The 20,614-nt window shown below is 43.6% G+C and overlaps 4 protein-coding genes across 10 annotated transcripts; 2 read left to right on the forward strand and 2 right to left on the reverse strand.

Moving 5' to 3' along the window:
- Positions 1-94: 94 nt before the first annotated feature.
- LOC105287695 (serine/threonine-protein kinase polo) lies at positions 95-6,200 on the reverse strand. Of its 2 annotated transcripts, XM_011353414.2 has the most exons (8): positions 5,849-6,200; positions 5,486-5,753; positions 4,524-4,748; positions 4,228-4,445; positions 3,809-4,104; positions 3,406-3,699; positions 2,910-3,310; positions 2,573-2,770 (listed from the first exon to the last, which is right to left on the reverse strand). In XM_011353414.2, the coding sequence occupies exons 2-8, from the start codon at positions 5,573-5,575 to the stop codon at positions 2,573-2,575; spliced, it is 1,722 nt and encodes a 573-aa protein (XP_011351716.1). In that variant the 5' UTR covers positions 5,576-5,753; positions 5,849-6,200. The 2 variants fall into 2 exon arrangements, with proteins under 2 accessions (XP_026827157.1, XP_011351716.1); XM_026971356.1 differs by lacking the exon at positions 5,849-6,200 and having other exon boundaries at positions 95-2,770; positions 5,486-5,575.
- Positions 6,201-6,302: 102 nt separating this feature from the next.
- On the forward strand, positions 6,303-10,977 carry LOC105287739 (DDB1- and CUL4-associated factor 8). Of its 4 annotated transcripts, XM_011353502.3 has the most exons (12): positions 6,303-6,429; positions 7,096-7,347; positions 7,423-7,902; positions 7,980-8,356; positions 8,549-8,692; positions 8,767-8,990; positions 9,079-9,244; positions 9,330-9,495; positions 9,575-9,705; positions 9,797-9,916; positions 10,041-10,157; positions 10,228-10,977. In XM_011353502.3, exons 2-12 carry the CDS (start codon positions 7,155-7,157, stop codon positions 10,525-10,527), a joined length of 2,418 nt encoding a protein of 805 aa, XP_011351804.2. In that variant the 5' UTR covers positions 6,303-6,429; positions 7,096-7,154; the 3' UTR covers positions 10,528-10,977. The 4 variants fall into 4 exon arrangements, with proteins under 4 accessions (XP_011351804.2, XP_011351779.2, XP_011351788.2 ...); XM_011353477.3 differs by having other exon boundaries at positions 7,096-7,902; XM_011353486.3 differs by lacking the exon at positions 6,303-6,429 and adding an exon at positions 6,432-6,554 and having other exon boundaries at positions 7,096-7,902.
- Positions 10,978-11,462: 485 nt separating this feature from the next.
- Positions 11,463-14,347, forward strand: LOC105287756 (bax inhibitor 1). 2 transcript variants are annotated; one of them, XM_011353514.3, is made up of 4 exons: positions 11,463-11,736; positions 12,987-13,288; positions 13,389-13,714; positions 13,837-14,347. In XM_011353514.3, the coding sequence occupies exons 1-4, from the start codon at positions 11,690-11,692 to the stop codon at positions 13,870-13,872; spliced, it is 711 nt and encodes a 236-aa protein (XP_011351816.1). In that variant the 5' UTR covers positions 11,463-11,689; the 3' UTR covers positions 13,873-14,347. The 2 variants fall into 2 exon arrangements, with proteins under 2 accessions (XP_011351816.1, XP_011351824.1); XM_011353522.3 differs by lacking the exon at positions 11,463-11,736 and adding an exon at positions 12,306-12,543.
- A 76-nt stretch (positions 14,348-14,423) lies between these two features.
- On the reverse strand, positions 14,424-20,569 carry LOC105287785 (RNA-binding protein cabeza). Of its 2 annotated transcripts, XM_011353554.3 has the most exons (8): positions 20,250-20,569; positions 19,482-19,838; positions 19,249-19,324; positions 17,763-17,794; positions 15,776-15,912; positions 15,316-15,662; positions 14,911-15,231; positions 14,424-14,748 (listed from the first exon to the last, which is right to left on the reverse strand). In XM_011353554.3, the coding sequence occupies exons 1-8, from the start codon at positions 20,260-20,262 to the stop codon at positions 14,709-14,711; spliced, it is 1,323 nt and encodes a 440-aa protein (XP_011351856.1). In that variant the 5' UTR covers positions 20,263-20,569; the 3' UTR covers positions 14,424-14,708. The 2 variants fall into 2 exon arrangements, with proteins under 2 accessions (XP_011351856.1, XP_011351863.1); XM_011353561.3 differs by lacking the exons at positions 17,763-17,794; positions 20,250-20,569 and having other exon boundaries at positions 19,482-19,832.
- Positions 20,570-20,614: the final 45 nt, after the last annotated feature.

Raw genomic sequence — 20,614 nt, forward strand, 5'->3', positions numbered from 1 at the left:
TCCCCCGTCAGTCAATTCGTATGTACAGTCGCGCGCAAAATATTCAAACGCATCCCTACTGACTCCATATTAGCAGCGAAAGAGAAAAAAAGTATTTAAAGTACGAAAAACAGTTTATTTTATATTTTAATCTCCTCAAAACAGTGTTGTACATCGACACATTGTAAAAATATTATCCTAATGATTCTCTCGTCTAAACACGCGACGATACTTCGCCTTAAGCGTATCATTCTATTCGCTTATCGCATTTTCCATCGCATACTCCTATCGGTTACCTATCCTTTTATGTACATCTACTCATCTTAATTTGTTAGCATATTACAATTGTTTCTCGCTTAGGCACATGTATGTGTATGTGTGTATCTAACTTAACGTAACGTCATTCACTAAGCTAATATTGGTTCTTTTGAATTTTTTTCCTAAATCCCCCTAATTAATCATCGATTATCTCTGCTTCGCTTCATTGTAAGGAATCTATTTTTACTGTACGCGAAACAAACTACACTCACTTCCGTGCAGTTTCTTCATAATCGAAAATTGACCTTTACGGATCCTTACGAAAGTTTCGACGCTTTCTCGACGCGACGCTGACAGCTTTTAACAGTTTCCAGCGTACAAACATTTGAATAGATCTTCCGGGAACTGCATCGCGCGAAAACGCGAAAACTCCGTAATGATCCCCGATTCTACACAATAATCTTATTACAAAAGAAAGGTCGACTTGACTCTGTAACAATCTAGCGTTACGAGAATCATATAGTACTGGCGGCACGTGCCACGTGCATCAATTCCGTTAACACTGGTCATTTCGTTTCGTTTAAAAAATTAGTCTTCGTACAACTGTCTCTTTTTCTCTACTTAGGCAAACCCGTCCTCGCGGACGGGACAATTCGATAAAAATTGAGCGATAATTGACTCTGTACTTGTGCGCGTTCACTGACGGATCTTTTCGCTCGAGTTTACATTTCAAGCAATGCCATTACCATTTTACTTTTTGTATCATTTCGATCTAGTTTTTAGAAATTGTCACTACTCGTCAAACACATTCGTCGTTCGGACAGATTCGATTTCAATAAATTTCTACTTTGGTCGTATCAATGTTATGACATATTGAGAATAAGATGTATTATTTATTAAATTGCTAAAACGAAATCTCCAAACAGTTTTTGGAACATCTCGAATTTAAGTTGTCCCTACGTGACGTCGCGTCAGAGACAGCAACACGTAACGTCTCTGACTAGATAATTTCGGTATTTCGTATATTTAACGATAGAAAGGAATCTGCACGAGATAAGAATAATTTCGGCAAATCCGTGAAAAGCGCTCATGAAAATGAAACGGTCAAACAGGGGAAACTAGCATTATTACAGCATATAATTTATTCTCAATCGTCATTGATTTCTGTGTCTGTACGGTTTTTTCCTTCCTTCTTTCTTTCTTTCTTTCCTTTTTTTTCTTTTAGATAGTTAATATACATTTCAGTCATTGATACGTCACAACTAAAACGAGCTTTAACTTGAAGCGCAGTCGTCACACTGCGACTCCAGGACACGTCACTTGGAACGTTCATTTTTCTCTTTCTTCTTGTTTTCCTTTTCATTACTTTGCTTTAATTTCTTCCTTCTTTTAATCGAGAAATCAATAATGAGAACAATGACTCGCGTTCGTATCTCAGAGTCGCATTGCTACGAAAGGATTCGAGCGAGAAGAAGCTGTGGCGACACTTTGGAAGCGACAATTGAACGTTGCGTCAGCCATCTCTCTCGCTAGTTGGACTAGCTTTACAGCGTGTCTCTCATCTCTCGGCTAGGACAACGAAATCGGACGTTAGATTGCACTACTCCGTCGAATCATGATTATCCCAATCACCACCAGGCCTTTCCCGTCTTTGCCGCGCGGTGAAGGAGACATTTGGAATCGCGGGATCACGAGCATGATTCACTCGCAAAGTCAGAGCAAGACACTTTTTCAGCGATCGTTGCGGATCAACGAAGATGAGGGATTTCTCGCGGGGTCGTGAGTGATTGGCAAAATTTCAAAGTAACTAAGGAAGTAGGCCAGAATATAACAAACTCTTTTCTCTTTGAGATCTTATGTTACGTTCTCAAGTTAACTGCAGTTTCTTCGTTCATTTTCGAAGACGGACAAAAGGTAGACGAGTCTCGATTAATTCCAAGTGGTAGACGGCACAACTAACAATGATGGAACATCTCTCTCTCTCTCTCTCGCAGAGCATCTCGCCTTCGTCGCGCGATCGACCCTTTTCTCTCGTACCAAGTTGTAAAAAAAAGAAAAAAAAGACAAAAAGAAATGGAAAGAAAGGATAAAGGTCGGCTAGCAAAATTCTATAAGTCTGTAAAAAAAAGTCGAACGAGGGAAGAGGGAACGTCGCGCTAACCGCAAAATCCCCAGTACGCTCGCCCGTTTCTCTATCTCTCTCTTACTGCGAAAGACAGCGCTATCAACAAATAAATATCGTCTCTATATATAGTTTATGGTGTCCGAAGAGGCGCGACACCCGGGATGGTCCTTCTTCTTTTCTTGTCATTTTCTTCCCCCAGCAAGGATGATTTTACCGAGCTTGAGGATTCGACAGCATCAGCCCAATCTTCTCATACGCATATGCCAAATTCTTTGCCAATCCCTTACAGCAGCCACTCTCCTGTATAGTCTGGAATCTGTAGGTCTTGAAGTTTTTGTCGTGGTCAATGTAGGTGACCGCCGCCATCAGCGGGCATATGATGATCTTTGTGTGATCCAAGAAATTAATCTGGAGAAAAGCATATAAATTTGTGTATATTCCCCAATGTCGAAAACCGGCATAAAAATAAAATATTAGAAAAATTAGAAGTGAAAAATGAAAAAACGATAAAAATAACGAGAGTTTTTGTCGATCGGTCAATACTCACTTGCACTGTACCGTTGGTCAGCTGCATCACCACTGCTGTCTGAGTCCTGAACCACTGGTGTATGTAAGGTATTCTAGAGAGAGAATCGCTCTGTTTCACCGCGATCGAGCCGCCTGCTTTCATGAGGTGCTCGTTCATGTACTTGAGGAAGAAATTCATCAGCTTCATCTTTTTCTCGAGATTGGACGGGTACTCCTTCACCGTGTAGTACAACTCGTCGCCCTCACGATTGATGTAGTGTATGTTGAAGCCATTCGCCAACATAATCAAGCGCGTGCCGTCATTGTACATGACGCCGACGCCGTCATCGGACAACTGGTACCCGAAGCCATACTTGTCCGAATAATCCACCCACTTGCTGATCCAGACCACAGGCTGCGCAGCAGGATCAGTCATCTCGTCTATGTGCGAGTAAGTATAATTTAACGATATTAAACGACATTCGATAGTTTTGATCGTGATGCCCATTAGTGCTCTAGTAGAAATGATGCAATACCTGCTAATGAGGCTGTCTCTCGAGCGGGCTTGGTCTTTAGCACCGCAGCCAGTTGCTCCTTCAGAGTGCACAGCATCATCTTGATATCAAAGGAGGCTCTCTGTGTATCAGTGATCTCCGCGGCGGGTTTTACCTTACGCGGACTGTTTGGCACTCGGCAGGCGATAATGTCTTGCTCCGAGAATCCGTTGAGGTTCATCTCACCCAGCGGCTTGCGATTGCAATGCGATTCTAGCATGTCCAAGCGCGGTGGCATCGTCAGGCAGGAGAGCGGCAAGCTCGTCGGCATGTAACCTGCGAATTTGCTTCGTGTTACTGATTGTTTCGCGGCTCGGTTCCGGTTGCCGGTTCAGATTCAGAAATAAACTGGCTTCCTGCCAGGGAAAGGATCGATTTATCTTACCGGAAGTGAAGAAGACATCTTTCATCAGCCTGGGGACGGAGGGACGTTTCGACGGATTTAGCTGTAGCATGTTTGACACCATGTTCATAGCGGGTTTGCCGATGTGTGTCGGCGTCTTGTACTGCACCTGCTTGATTCGGGCGTACGTCTCCCTCAAGCTCGCGGTTTCAAAGGGCGGTTTGCCCACGAGCAGAGTATACATTATGCATCCGATGCTCCATACATCGGCCTCGAACGAATGCCCAATCTTGGTCAGTACTTCCGGCGCTATGTAATTCGGAGTACCACAGACAGTCCTGTGGAAGAATTCATCATACAATTTGTCAGATCGAAGAGAGCTCATGAAATCACCAATGAAAATTCGACCGTGTCTTGGACGAGCAACAGAGATGAAAGAGAGTGGTGAAAACAAAACTTACTTTTTTCGTTCGCCCTCGTGCTCCAGTCTAGTTGCCAATCCAAAATCACCAATCTTGACTTGCAACTCATCGTTCAAAAACAGATTGCCCAGCTTTAAGTCGCGATGGATTATTTTGTGCTGGTGCAGGTAAAAGACTCCGTCCAAGATTTGCTTCATAAAGTATCGAGTTTCGCATTCCGACAGTGCTTTCCTGCGCTTGTGCAACTCCATCATTGACTAGAACATTCAGCATTGGAAATCAATTCGAGATTATAAATTCATTCGTGGAGCGGAGAATATGCATCGAGTACCTACCCTCTTGCGACAAAGTTCCAGGATAATGTAAATATTGTGGGAGTCATCAAAAGAGCCATGAAAACCGACAATGTGTCTGTGATTTAGGGTCTGATGAATTGTAATCTCTTGCAACATTTTCTCTCTTTGATTGCTTTTCGTCATCAACGACTTTGGCACAATTTTCCCAGCAAATACTTGATGCGTCTTTGATTCGGTGATCTCGTAACATTTTGCAAAACCACCCTACGAAGCAAGAGATGTTAAATTAATGGTTAATTAACAATGTAAGTACGAAATACTTTAATGGAGAATGTAGTTTTCAAAATGAAAAGAGTTTTGTTTAATATCTTTGTCAACTAAACGTTGTATAAACAAATTATAATGTATGTGTAGTACAACAATAATATTATGGATGCAATAATATTGAGTACATTTAACAGTTAATATTGAGAAAAAAAGATACAGTTTATTTAATTATATATATATATATAAAAGGAGCAATTACTGCATCTGATATTACTGCATTACACTAGACTTGGCAACTAGAGACTACATTGGTATGAGCGGTACAGCAAAGTGACAATAGGATTACATTGTGCATTTTCAGCAAAAATGCAACAAGTGTCACAAGACCCGCCATGTACAAAGGAAACAACGAGCAAGAGCGTATGCATCTTGGCGCGGCACACGAGATATTCACTCAAACGTTTTTAGTCACGAAATTTCGTCGCGATTTCGTCAACTCTACGTCGCTACGTTTCTTTATATTCCCCTTTTTTCCCTCCGTCGAGGAAGAAGGCAGCACGGGACAAGATATCCATCTTTCGACGCAACTTTTGCAATTACGTCAACTTGACACTTTTGGCGCTCAAGTACCGAATCGTCCCGAGACGCGTGACCCATGTTGCAAGAAACCAATTGGCAATTTCACGCAAGGACGCGAGAATCCTCACGAGCTCCTTCCTCGTCTCTCTCCTTACCTTGCCGAAGAAACGGCCCTTCATATAACTCTTGCCAGTTTTCGCGTCATATATCACGCCTGGGATCGTGCATTCCTCGTCCTTCGACATCGTGTCCCGCGTGAAGTCGAGTCGTTCGTCGTCTCGTTAATCGTCGTCGTGATTCTCTCTCTCCCGCTTATCACACGCTCGTATTCGAGTGGCGAAACAACCGTGCACGCGATAACACAGCAAGCCCACGCCGCCCTCGTTGTTCGTTGTTGGTCGTTCACGCGAGCAATCACAAATGCTGCAAAAAAAGTCGTTTCAGGCACTCGTGCGCGCGCGACCCGTTGCGTACGGCAAGATCCTCTGCGACTCTGATTCAAAATGCTGTTTTCCTACCTGGAAGACAAGCAACGGCTCTCACCGGTTTAAATGCCGCACGACCGGCCAATCGTGGGTCCATTGCTTGGTCACGTGGGAACCAGGTTCGCGCGCCCGTTAGGTCCGTATCGGATTGCGCGAACGTTCACGGGGATTGGCAATTGCAAACGACCTAACTGACATCGGGACAAGGCAGGCGACGACGGCCGTCCACAATCTTCAATCTTTCACTGAATTTCAATATTGTCCATTTCATTTCATTGTGAGGACTCAACTTTATTAATTTAACTCGATGTAACATGCAGAGACATGTGGACGAGGAAACATGACTAAGGAATCTGATTGGTTACGCCGCCATTTTCGGGTTACGTAAGCTTCCGTAAAGTTGGCCGTCTCCAACGTCATCTGGTTAGTGGCGCGTCACTTAGTTCGCGCATGTGCGGTTTAGTTTGGTCAACAAGAAAATCAAGCCAGTTGCGCCTGGGTATCAGTGTGTATTGGTGTTTATAGTGTTTGTGATCCGTTTGCACCGTTTGCACCGTAGCAATGCTGTGAACGAGAACGAGATAAAGCTATTTCGTTAAAGTGAAAGTGTCGAGGTGGGTACAAAGAAAACTGATTGATTTTTCCATCTTATCCAATTGATTCTTCATTCCGACTCGTCGTCCGTCGTTCGCGTTGCGAGCAATTGCGTTCCCCGAATCTACGACAAATTTCGCCAATGGTATGTTATATACGTAGCCGTATATACATACGTTACGTACGTACGTACGTACATGCTGACGACATTTTAGCAGATAATTTCATTTTAAAATACGGTACAAGAATTGCGGATTTATGCGTTCACGTCGACATCCGCAACGACGTTGCGCGAGTCCGATCATCACGGATCGATCCGGCGATCGCGATTCATAACTGCTTTCTTTTCCGTGCTACTGGCAAATTCGTTATCACGAGCGATAACAATTTTACCAAATCGGTAACGACGCTCCTGCGAATCGATTCCTCTGAGCAATCTTACGTATCTGTCTCCCTTGCAAAAATCCTACTGTGCCATACTGTATCACATGTCAATATTGAAGTGCAATTTTCTTCAAGTCTTTTTTACGATTTGATGTGATTTATGGATAAAAAAGCACATGAACGAGAAAGAAAAACACGAGTCGTGCGAATGATCCTCGTCAACATGTGCGTCAATATATCTCTTTAGGTAAGCTTTGGCAATTTTGCAATCAATATAATAAATACTATTTGTGTCTGTGCAGAAATGAGTGCTACACCTTGAGCAAAAAAAGGAAAGAGGAGAAACGCATTTCTCGAGGTAATGGATTCTATGGATCAAACGTGTGGCGTCAGGACGAAAGTAAAACATTCTAGCAGCAATGATTGTTCCGTGAACAATGAATCGAGGAAGACACAGACATGTTCCTTTGAGGTGTCGAGCACTTTGGCAACTATAAGTAGTTCTGACAGCACATTTGAGAGCGGTGCCTTGGAAAGCGGCACCAGTGGCACAGGTGTGTTTGAAAACAATCTTGTTTGCGAGGCTACACAGAGTGCACAAATGTGTGAGTCTATGGAATTTTCCATAGAAAATGAGGTCAAGCTGGAGGGTGACAAATGTGCTAAAACTGATGAGACGTTGAAGAAAGAAAGTGATACTGGTAACAGACCACATACTAGTCTGGCCGATGTATCAGAAGCGGTGACTTGTCAAGACGATAGTCTGTCTTCTTCCCAGGACAACGAACCAATTGTGCATGCGGATCAAAGTAAAGTCAAGAGAAGCATCTCGAAAGGTCAAGCACATGGCAACAGCGGTACATCGATGGAAAGATTGGACGACAGTTCGGATGAAGATTCAAACAAGCGGCAAAAGTTAAATAAGAGTGCGCATGATAGCAGTGTTGAAAATGCGAGTGACGATACGATAACGTTCAGAACCAAGTCAAAGATGAAGCAACGGAATTATCGTAAGAGGCGGAACATAGCGAGTGACAACGAAGATAGTTCTGGCAACACCCTGTCTAACGAGACAACGAGAGAAGCCTCTACACTTGACACGGACGGAGGTAATGAGTCAGTCGACCGGCTGAGGCTGAGATCTCTTAATATTACATCTTGATCGTAAGTGAGATGGTAATTTCAGGAAACGTTGCATCCGTCAGCACTAGAAACGAATCGCCTAGTCATAACGATGCGTCAAAGTTGACGTGCTCGTGTAGCTCGGAGACTCGGGCTGGAGACGCGGGAACGACCAACGATAGATCTGAACGGAACAAGGATGAACGAGGTGATTTGAACGAATGGAGTACGGCCAGTGAGAATGAGTGGGACGAGGGAGAGGAGGATGACAAGAAAGTAGCTCATTGTCTGGGAATGAAGCGACCGTTTCCCAACTGGTGCATAGTGCCAGAAGTTGTAAATCGCCAAATAGGTAGTAATCCATTGTTCCAAAGAAGATTTTATGGTTCTTTACACGCAGTAGAACGGCTCGAGCTCATGTACAAGCTTGACGAGCATCAGGTACGTTACCTACTTTGTTAAACGTTTGCTCTAGCCGAGCGAAAATGAAATTGAAATTTTTAAATTCCGCGCGTTTCAATCGATCGATGTAGATGTAGATAGGTATATTACGAGCTTGCACATTATTCGTACATCTCGCTGCCATCAAATGGCACTATAACGCTGTTTGTTTTTACGAGTTATTATCCGCAGGGTTGCGTAAACGCCTTAAACTTCAATCAAAACGGTAATTTATTAGCGAGTGCCTCCGACGATTTGGTGGTTGTTATTTGGGATTGGGCCACTGGAAAGAAGCGCCATCGGTTCGAGAGTGGTCACATAAGAAATATCTTTCAAGTACGTATACACGCATATTCAAGCACGCATACCTGGCTTTACTCACGTTTGATCACGTTTACGTACGTTTACAGGCGAAATGGTTACCATTAGACCCGGAATATCTGATGGTCACTTGTGCTCGAGATGGTCAGGTACGTTTACTGGATCTTCAGCACAATACGTCAAAGAGGCTGGCCGCACATCGCGGACCGTCGCATAAACTGGCTGTACATCCCGAAACACCTCACGTGGTCTTGTCCGCTGGAGAGGACGCGAGAGTATTCTCGATAGATATTCGAGAGAGCAAAGTAAACAAGTGAGTGCGCGACAATCGCGCGTCGCAATTAAAAGATTTCCTAGACGCGTTTCACGTATATCCCTTTCTGTCTCCCTTACGTTCACAGGCTGCTGGTAGTGAAACATGGTACGCTGGAAGTACAACTGTACAGTATACATTCTAATCCCTTTAATAGTAATGAATTTTGCGTCGGCGGCCGTTCCCGTTACGTAAAGGTGTACGATCGACGGAAAGTCTCGAGACCGCTCTACAAGTTGTGCCCCAGCCACGTGGTGCGTTATTATTTCTTATCCATTTTCGTTTTCGCAGTCTTTTGTACGTATAGGCACGTATGTGTATTTGCATTACTTGTCGTAGACGGGAAATATCGCGCACGTAACGTGCGCCGTCTACAATTACGACGGGACGGAAATTCTCGCATCGTACAACGACGAGGACATATATCTATTTGACAAATTCACGTCATCGTCCGTGGATATAGATAGCGTTCATAGATACCAAGGTCACAGAAACAGCGCAACCGGTACGTCGTTAAAGCAGCTTGACGACATATACATACGTACATTTTTGCCGTTACACATGCATGTATTATGTATGTGCAGTAAAGGGCGTCAACTTCTTCGGACCTAAAAGCGAGTACGTGGTATCCGGCTCCGACTGCGGTAATATATTCATTTGGGACAAGAACACGGAAGCCATCGTGCAGTGGATGGAGGGAGATAAGCAGGGAGTCGTGAGTACTTTTGTTCAAGCTTTACTGAAACATTCCTCACACTTTGCAATTGCAGAGGAAATGATGTTTTGCTTTGCGAATTGCTCGATAGGTGAATTGCTTGGAAGGGCACCCACATATTCCCATTCTCGCGACAAGTGGATTGGATTACGATGTTAAAATATGGGCGCCGTCCTGTGGAAAATCTCCAATGATGAATTCTTTAGCAGCCGTATGTACAATGATATTGACTCGATCTCGTTTCTCCAAGTTCTCGATTATTGTTGATTAGCGAGTGAGCGTGTAATTGGATTCTTCGGTAAACGATAATCAGTAGCCTTCTTTTTTCTTACAAGTGTATCAAGCGCAACGCAAACACGAGGAAGGAGGAGAACGAGCCGAACACGTTCAATGGTCATGTATTTTGGATGTTACTGCGGCACATCCGCTTCACGGACAGAGTGAATCCATACGTGAGTATAATTATTGCACGATATATACCGTATACGGTCCTTCTACACTTTATTCCTGCGTGTCTTTTAGACTCTTTACAACCGCTATGGTGGAGCAGAAGAGGAACGCGGGGATGAGCAAGACAATGAAGATGAGAACGACGACGACGACAACAACGGTGATGATGATGACGACGACGACGACGACGACGACGACGACGACGCCAATAACGATGATGACGATGACGACGACGACAATGACGATGAAGACGACGACGATGATGATGATATTTATCATTTTAATAATTCGTCGAATGATAATTTGTCGGAAAACAGCGACAGCCACTCGGAAAGTAGCGACGTCGGAAGAATACAATGTCCCCCATCTTAGAGACGCCATTCAATTTCGTTCAGTCTCGTGCAATTTTGTGCTGTTGTGTGATAACGTTTGCACAAGTTTGTTTCGAAGTATTAGTTGATTAGTCGTTTTTGCCAAATTATAACTTCTATCGAATTATTGTCAATAGCGTTTATGTAGTGGAGTGTAAAAGAAGAAGATCGCACATAAATTCTGTATTCTGGTTGCTCTTTTTTTTATTAACTCCAAGTAATCGATAATGTAAACTACGTACACGTAAGTGGTCTAGCGTTGTATTGTAACTTTTAAATATGTATGTGATGTTTGAATAGGTAAACCGCTAAACGGATACCTATATAAAGACTGTACGATATTAGGATAACAACAGGGGAAGAGAGAGAATGTAATATTTTATAACAGTTGCATAACGCCAAGGTGTAATATCGGTGAAAAAAAAAAACAAAAAAAACGTATAAATTTCAAGATATCGTTTGTTATATATGGTTAACCATCTTTAACTTTTCGTACGTATTCTAGGATTGTTTCCTTCATTTTCAGTTGGCATTTCGTCTCGAATGGCATGGCTCGAAGAATGCGACTCTAACGTTACATAGCGACGATTTACCTAATTATGCCTATAATTTATTGCTTCAAAGAGACGATGACACGCGGTTTTCTGTGACAACAGAAAACTATATACCAGTTTCAATATGTTTCTCGACGATGATTGCATTGAAAAAACGTTTATTTAACGTTAAAGTTAAAAGAAAAAAAAACGCAAAAAGTTTGCCGTTAAAGTTGACGCACATTCAAGCGAGAATTTTAGATGAGTAAAACTTTCGAGACACCGTGTATGACGCGGTCGAAGCTTCATTGTCGCCATCTAGCGACGACACCGTCCCGGCAGCAACCAATCGGATACGCCGAATCTCTCCTGTCCTCGTCTGTTCGGTTGCTTTTTACGCGCAGAAATATCACTGACGTGTCCCCGTGCGAGGATCGACTACGTACGTGTACTATTCGCTTCGGTACGTCGCGATAATCTTGCGTCGCTCATCAACGCGCCAAATACTGCCAGTCATAGGAGAGTCGTAGAATCGAGCGAGCGAGCGGAACGAGCGTGTGCCTGTCACGTCGATCGTCACGGAAGCGGATCTACCTAGTCGAGAGAAGTAGTCGAGCCCCCAGCACAATTATGGCAACGGTCTTTAACACTTTCGTAAATTCCTTCAGCAACACGCTGTGAGTATGTGCGCGCGGATGCGTTGCATTCCGATATCACCGTTGCGTATGCCGTCCGTCGTGTCGTCCGCCTCGTCACAAATTCGACTCGGTTAATGTAATTTTTTCTTTCGTCTATTATACGTCTCCTCTTTCTCTCTCTGTCTTTCTCTCCCTCCCTCTCTCTCTCTCCCTCGCTCGCATTATTTTCGCGACGCAGTTATCTCGATCTCGGCTGTTTTTATCTCGCGATCCCGGCGTCCTCGACAAAGATGTTTATCGAATGATTTGCGACACGTCTCGTCTCTTCCCTCGTCGCGTCGCTGTTATGTCACGTACCCGCGTACGTACGATACGCCTTCGACCTTCGGCTTCCCTTCGATACGTCTTCCTGCATCGCGCGTTAAAGAGTTTCTCCTCCCGCGTCAGAGGCGAAGCTCTGCGCAATTTGCACCACGGTTGCACCGTGACCGACCGAGGTAGAAGGCAAAAGCCGCACAAAAGGGTCAGGAGAGAATCTTTCAAGCGCGACGTCAGCGGTGTCATTAACATTCAAATCGAGTTACATCGGAACACCCTGTATAAAAAAAAAGTTTTCACGAATCCATACGTATGTTAATTCCGTAGCTGCACTTGCGCTTTCCGCGACGCTCGACGAGCAGGTTGCGCAGGTACTCGAGGACGAAAAAGAGTTTCAAGAAAGTGCAAGCAAAGAGAATCTCTTGTCGATATGCGTGGATTTTGTTCTCGTTCCCGGAGCTCGTGCATCTTCAAACTTGGCGTATGCGAGCAAGAGAGATCGTAGGAGGGGGAGAAGGGAATGACACGGTGAAAACTGTTTCCTGTTTCTCGAACGTTCTTTTTTTTATTTGGATTATCTTCCGGCTGGAACAAGAAACGCCTTCAACCTACCTTAGGGTTATATAGCGTATACCTAAAACAAACCTAATATAATTAAATAATCCTGTTAAATTTCTTAACAAAGTTATATATGATATCTAACTTGTGTATATCCTGTCTTCTGTCATTCCTTCTCAACTCCTCATATAATCTCTCCCTTTCCTTATCGTATCTGTTACACCTTCACACAAGTGATTACTACAAAATTCCAATTGAAAGACTTCAATGGTAAACTGTGAGACACACGCAGTTAAGAAAAAGTTGCATCATGCTGTGTCTCCATGGAAGATTTATCAGCAAAAGCTAGCTCTTCCCTTATTACGTGTATTACGTGTAAATGTACTTTTGACATCATGTCTGTTCTTTTGTAGAAACGCACCGGTCAGACAACACTTGAAGAATGTCTACGGCTGCCTATCCCTGTCCACGGTATCTGCAGCCGTGGGAGCTTACGTGCACATGTACACACAGCTCTTGCAGGCTAGTCTGTTGACAAGCTTTGGTACTTTGGCAGTTCTCATCGCCCTGATGACTACACCCGACAATGGGAAAAATCAGAAGTTACGTCTCGGCTATCTATTGGGATTCGCATTCCTATCTGGTCTTGGTTTAGGCCCGTTGCTTGAATTGGTGATCAGCATAGACCCGAGCATAGTGGTAACGGCTCTGGTCGGTGAGTAAAAGTCCTCTCCTCTGTTTGCGCTTTCCAAGCGAGACGCGAGAAGTGGGAGTGACCCAAGCGAGAGAAAAAATATAACTCAACGTGATTACAGGAACGACGGTTGTTTTCGTCTCCTTCAGTATCTCCGCGCTCTTGGCCGAACGCGGACGTTGGCTGTACCTCGGTGGCACTTTGATGAGCATGCTGAATGTGATGATCCTGTTCTCCTTCGTCAATCTGTTTCTGCGTTCGACTTTCATCTACCAGACGCACCTGTATCTGGGATTGTTCGTCATTTGCGGCTTTGTCATTTACGACACCCAGTTGATCATCGAGAAGCATCACATGGGCAGCAGGGACTTTATCATGCACTCGTTGGACTTGTTTATCGACTTTATAGGGGTTTTCCGACATCTTCTCGTGATACTTACGCAAAAGGTAAAACGTCGCCAACTAAAGTCTTTAACCAAATTTTATTATATGTATCCAATTATGCCAATGAAAAGTGGAAATGAATCAACGTTGTACTCATATGCCTCTTCTATTTCGCCTTGTTTTAGGAATTGTCCAAGGATTCACGCAAGCGCAAAGATTGAGCAAAAGTGAGCGACGGAGGGGGGAAAAAGATGGGTGATTGCGGTGTATTCAAGTAAATCCGTGGAACTAGAGGTCTTCATGTAAAAAAAAAAGAAAATCTATCCATACCTAGGTATCTGTGTATATATACATACCGAAAAAGTTATATTAAACTTACACACACACATACACACACACACACACACACACACACACACACACACACACACGTATCACATACACATAACACCTCTTTAGTAAAGATGATATACGAGACTACATATTTACCATAATAAAAGAAAAAAATGTTACACAATTTGTTTGCGAAAAAGAAGAAGAAAGAAGGAGAAAACTTTACTTCTAACGTCCAATTATAAAGCATGCCGTGTTTATTCTAATCACACCTCTGAGTTAATCTCCATCAGATTTGTATGCGTACATATAGATATATAAATTAATTGTATTATATTTTCAACTTTCAATAAATGAACTTTCCCAATCTCCTCTATCTTTATTTCACGGTAAACCTTTGTTGGAGGGGAGGCAGTGGTGAATAAATCGACCAGACGTACGTTTACAGCACTTGGACTTTTATTACCTATCGGGGATAATTCACTATAATTATCTATTAAAGGTTTGATTTCATGTGACTTTAATCTTGTACGAACGTGTATGTAACACACGCTTGATGTGTTGTTTATGTTTATGAATATAAAACGCAAAGAGAAAGTAGTACGAGCTACACATATGGCGTAGAAAGAAGTAGAGATATCCGCAATGCGAAATGTACAAGCATTGATATTGTATATAAAATTCGTTCCGTATGGTAAATCGGCCGAATTGCGCTCCAATGAAATTAATACGGTCGTTGGCGATCCCTGTCCCTGTCGCCTCGGCTGAAACAAAATCGGCGCGCAAATTAATGTCAATCAACATCCTTTTTTACATTTCACCTATCGAACGAGAGTCACGCAAGGATTGCCATTGCGCGAGCGTTTTTCAAGAATCTCGGGGGGAGGGGGGAGGGGGGGGGGAGAAACGTGAAAAAGGGAACGTACCCGCCGCCACCCCTCATGGGGCCACCTCGGCCTCCTCGACCACCTCGGTCACCGCGGAAGCCACCGCCACCACCACCCCCACCTCTGCCGCCTCTGTCACCTCCACGTCCGCCACGATCACCCCTGTAACCACCTCGACTTCCACGGTCGCCGCCGCCGCCGCGACCACCACCTCCTCTACCGCCGCCGCTGCCGCCACCTCCGCCGCCGCTACCACCACCGCCACCGCCATAACCAAGACCTTCCGGCTTCGAGCTTTTACAGAGATTACATTGATCTCGCCACGCAAAATTAGTGTTGCCACAGTCAAGATTGGGACACCTGTTGAGATAGAAATTATTTGGTTGCAGTGAAATATTGGAGAACAGTTGATCGTGTCGTGAGACGTAACGTCTCGGATTTTACCTCCAATCGCCTCCGCGGCTTCCGCTATCACGGCGGTCGTCACCGCCTCCGCGATGATGATCATCACGATCGCCACCACCACCACGTCCGCCGAAACCGCCACGGCCACGGCCGCCGCCGCCGCCGCCGCCGCGGCCACCACCCATGCGATTACCCTGCCAATTACTTTTATGTTGTGCTATTTGCACCTTTATCGTGCAACCCTTGAATTCCTTGCCGTCGAACCAACTGATTGCCGAACGCGCGGCATTCTGATCATCGTAGGTGACAGTCGCTTCTCCCTTTGATTTCCCTGTATTCTTGTCTTTGTACATCCAAATCTTCGGTTTGCCCGTACGTTTGTCATGCTATAATTAAATGCGAAATTTTAGTCGATTTTAAATTTGACTCGATGTACCCTTAAGGTGACTAAGGTCACCTGATGGTGATCGTAATCGTTGTTCGTTGCGTATCTACGTACTTTTATCACACCAATCGCTCCGAAATGTTGACAGATCTCTTCCTCGGAGATCGATGGGTCCATGCCGGATACGAAAATGGTATCCTCTTGCGTAACCATGCCGTCACCGCCGCCGCTGTTACGGTCGCCGTAGCCTCCTGTAATGGACCGAAAGTCATATATTCGTCGCATAAAAATCTCTAAAAGAAATAAAGATATTTGCGTATCTACTGGACCCGGAGCTACTATCCTAATCTAAAGGTACAAGGAGAGCGTTTCGATTGCATTATCGTTCCCTCTTTATACGACAATACCGAAATTTCTAGACACTGTCCATACATCGTTCCAAAAGTCGTCGTACACAATGACTCTCAACAAAGTTACGCAGCAAAAACGGCTCCCGGAATGTTAGTAATTTCCACACTCGCCTAATGTATGTAATGCTCATTGGAATTGCACTTGATCAATTACACCTGTTTCTTAATTGTTTTTGAAATATGCAGAAGCGAAAGAAACGGATAACCATACTCGTTTGTTTGAATTACCTCCTATATAGTTTTATGATATATATGTACATATTAATCTTACAAACACATCTTACACCGACGGCAGAGCAACGAAAGTTTCTCGTTCTTGCTCTCTCTCTCTCTCTCTCTCTCTCTCTCTTTCTCTCTCTCTCTCCCTCTCATAACATATTACGGAAGCTTACGAGATATATCAAATACTCAAATATGTATACGCATTTATTGTATGTATCCTCAACAGATCATTGCCCCATTACGCATGATTGTTACTCGCAACAGACAATATCATTTTCCAGTTTCTAGAAAATGTAAAGTTTTAGTTTGCTTTGGTATTTTCACGAAAATAGGTGCGCAATTTTTATCGATAATAATTGAAAGCTTGCTGTGCACTCCCATATTTCCCAGGCTTACACATCTAAAAAAATCCAAAGTTTATCGGGTTTCGAATAACGTAGATCTCTCTCCCTCTCTCTCTCTTTTTCTGCGATCACATCTTTTTTACACGTACGGTACACACATATAAAGTCTCTTTATCTCTCCTATCACGCGGTTAACGATTGTATTAGTAGGAGATTATTCCCATGAACGCCTAACGATACGTATATAACACACAAAACGCAAGGTTGCAGCTGAACATACAAAAGGGCTGCAACATTATCTCTTACCCTTGAGATTGAATCATAGATTGGCAAGTAGCTCACCAGCTGCCTTTTATTTACTCTTTCTGCGCTTGCAACGCTCATTATATACAAAAATACGTCAATCTAGATGACCGACCAAACATGACCAAATATCAAACGTCTCGATCTACGATCATCGTGTTACAACCACCGCTCCATTTCGTTATACATTTCGCAAAATGTGTCATTTTGAAAATATAACGTCCATAGTGTAATATTTTTTTCTTTTCTTTTTTTGTGCCTTTTAGGACGAACCTTTTTCCAGCTTTCAAGGGACTTTCTAAAACTGTTTCTTTCTCTCTCTCCCTCTCTCTCTTTCCCTCTCACTAAATCAATGTCATGGAGGACGCGTGTGGTGCGAAACTTGATTGACCATAGAAATCTCACGGGATACATAATAGAAAATATCTCTCTAGTTTTAGAACGTTTCGTTTGTAAAATCACTAAAATACAATAGGTAAAATAGAACGACGCTCTCGCATCGTTTGAGAATCATATAGACAGAAAGAAAAAGCAATTGGTGATTACATACGATACATGAGCTCGTGTTATTCGAATTTGATGTTAAAATTAGAATTAGGTACATCATTCCTCGTTCGTTCTTGCGTCAACGAGCGCTGTGTAATTATCACATCACGGTGAATTACCATTTGAAGGAATATTGCACACCTCCCTGCCGCGATGTTGCATAGCAGCCCTTTCATATAATAGTACACCGAGTAACCGAGCATTTAAGATCGTAAATAGTAGAGTGAAAGCTAGAATATTAGCACCAGACTAGTACAAGCAGTCTGGTGCATTTACCTTTGTTAAAACCACCACGGCCACCGCCACTGCTAAAACACAGAAGCAGATATACCAATGAGTTGACTCATGGACAGACTGTGATCGATCGATCGATGCATGGCGAATCGCATGTATGCCGCTCGCCACCTTTCTTCTTGATTGATGTACCTATTTGTCTAAATGTCTGTGTAGTCATCACATTATGATATTTGCATTATTGGACCGTCGCATCCGTCACGTCGAATCACGTCCGTCAGTCTCGTTTAACATGCAGGGATTATTTATTCCTTTCATTAATATGTAGAAAACGACGCCAGTTATATATCCGAGTGTTGTCTGACTGTTTTGATCGTAAGGCGAATCTCGCGGATGGACAAGACAAATCTCGAGCAAAATATTCCAGAGTTTCATTTCAGCAGAGACACATCATGTTTTTCGGGTAGCTTTCAAGTTTCAACGATTCTCAAATAGCAAAGTAAGAGATTACTGTCGCGTTCTGAATAAAGTAACTTTGCCGTTGTATTGTTGCGTGTATCTACTCCGACACTGTCGTTGATTCCGTTGCACATGTTGCAGTTGGGATCTACAGATTTACGATAAACGCAAAGTACAGCTGAGTACACGCGGCACGTACTTTTCTTTCTCATACGCGTGTGTAACATATATCCTACCACGTAGTACGATGTAAACTCTCGAAAAACAAAAAAAAGGAAGAATGTATCATCTCTCAAAGCAGTCTGTACACGGCGTGCGTAATAACATGTAAATACTATGATAGCTAGAAACAACAATGCATACGGTAAAACCATATTATTGATTGGAGGCAAATAGCATGCAAATACGTAGACGTTTCCATCTTTTTCCCGAAACTTACTTTTGTCGATAATGTAATCTCTTACGATAGACTTTGAATATATAATAGCTACCTAATCGTATACTCTGATACGCCTACAGATAGCATCACAACAGTAGCCACAGTGGCGACATCGATCACTTTGTGAATCTCGATGGATTTGACATCTTTGCATGTAGCCGTAGTATGTAGGTAGGTAGGTGCACGTGTATGCACGTGTGTGTGTGTGTGTGTGTGTGTGTCGCTGGATGAATACATGCGTGTGTCACGTGTTTTGCTATGATATTTTAAAACTAGCAAATAGAATGTCGACATTACAGCCTTTTTACGTCATTTGTCACATACAACCTGTTTCTTTACCTCTTTACCACAGTTATATCTGTCTGTTAAACCTGTAGGCATACTTTAAACATATTAACACCCGATTGGGCACAAAAACCGTGTTGTAATGATGATTACAAGTTTTCCATTATTGGCGTTAAAAACTTCATTGCATACCTTGGATTTTGCTTCAACAAAGTCGTATACTGTCGTGAAACCGATTACTGTAAATGTGGTGGCTCTTGGTTTTAGTTTAGCTTATGCTGGAGTTTTTTTGCTCCACTTTGTCACCTCATTTATGTGTATCGAGAATTATTAAAATAGACTTACTTGTAACCACCGCCAGAGCGATCTCCATAATTGCCGCGATCGCCGTATCTACCGCCTCCGCCGCCACCTCCTTGGCCTGAAACATGCAGATACAATGAAATTAGAAATTAGAATAGGAACTATATCCATCGGGATCATCAAATTTGAATGTCCTTTGTAAGCTGATGCTTAAGAAACCTCGATAACCTCGTTATTTTTTGCAACATGGGAAAAAGGAAAGGAAAAACATTTACCTCCACCGTAGCCACCGCCCGAGTTACGATTGTATCCTCCACCGCTACCTCCACTATTTCCATGTCCATAGCCCCCACCATAATTATTACCGCTCTCCCCGCTTCCCGTGTTACCGCTGCCGCCACCGTAGCTATTCTGTCCATAGCCTTGGTTTTGGGAGTGATTGTAATCTTGGCCAGCGTTGGAATTGTAATTGTTGTAACTGCCATAGTTGCTGCCGGTACTTGGAGGCGGCTGACTATATTGATTGTAACCACCCGCGCCACTCGAAGGAGGTGGATACGACGTATCTTGGCCAGCCGACGGTGGTGGCTGGCTATACTGGTTGTAACCTTGCTGCTGATAATTGGAGTACTCTGCAAAAACATTCAATCGGAAGGTTTCAACGGTCAGCGCTCCATCTTATCGTGATCTCGTGTGCCGATTGCACACGTCGGCGTATCGCACAGGACAATTCAACGTGCGAGTTCGTTTTTTAAGAAATACGAAAAATATAGCCGCGCGAGAAATACGTTTTACGAATACAGACGCGCCAAACGCAAATATTCGTGAGGAGCATCGCGATATTTCGGCGCCTTTGTCAATCGCCATTTTCGTTCGAGCCGCAAGCGACTCCGACGGAGGAACGGCGACGTCGAACGCAACGACAAATTTCCCTCGCTCAGCGTATATCCATCACGAGGAGAGAGAGAGGGGAAAAGCGTCCGAAATCTATCGTATGCAGTTGGAAATTGAACGTGATTGTGCGATTCATGTACGATACTTACGATTTTCCGTCATCGTGCTGCTCTATCAGATGAACGGCCGTTTGATGAAAAAAAAGGTACCGCCGACACGATGGCGAGGTGACCGACGATAATTCGAACTCGATTTTTCACTCGGATGAAACTGCCCCACCTTCTTCCTTCTTCGCCCGCTCGTTTAAAGACCTTCGTCCCTTTTGCGGGACGCAGTACTGCTCTCTCGTCGCGTTTTCCTTATGGTTTCTCCCGCGATAGTACGCCTCGCAACGATCCGAACTTTGGATTCCGAACAACAAAAACGACGAAACTCGCGAAACGCCTTCAGCCATTCGGCTGCACTCGGCTATACTCGGGCTGTGTTCCAAAATTCACTGCTAGCGCTGAAAAGC

The sequence above is a fragment of the Ooceraea biroi genome, chromosome 7 (assembly GCF_003672135.1).
Source record: "Ooceraea biroi isolate clonal line C1 chromosome 7, Obir_v5.4, whole genome shotgun sequence".
In the NCBI taxonomy this organism is placed as follows: Eukaryota; Metazoa; Arthropoda; class Insecta; order Hymenoptera; family Formicidae; genus Ooceraea; species Ooceraea biroi.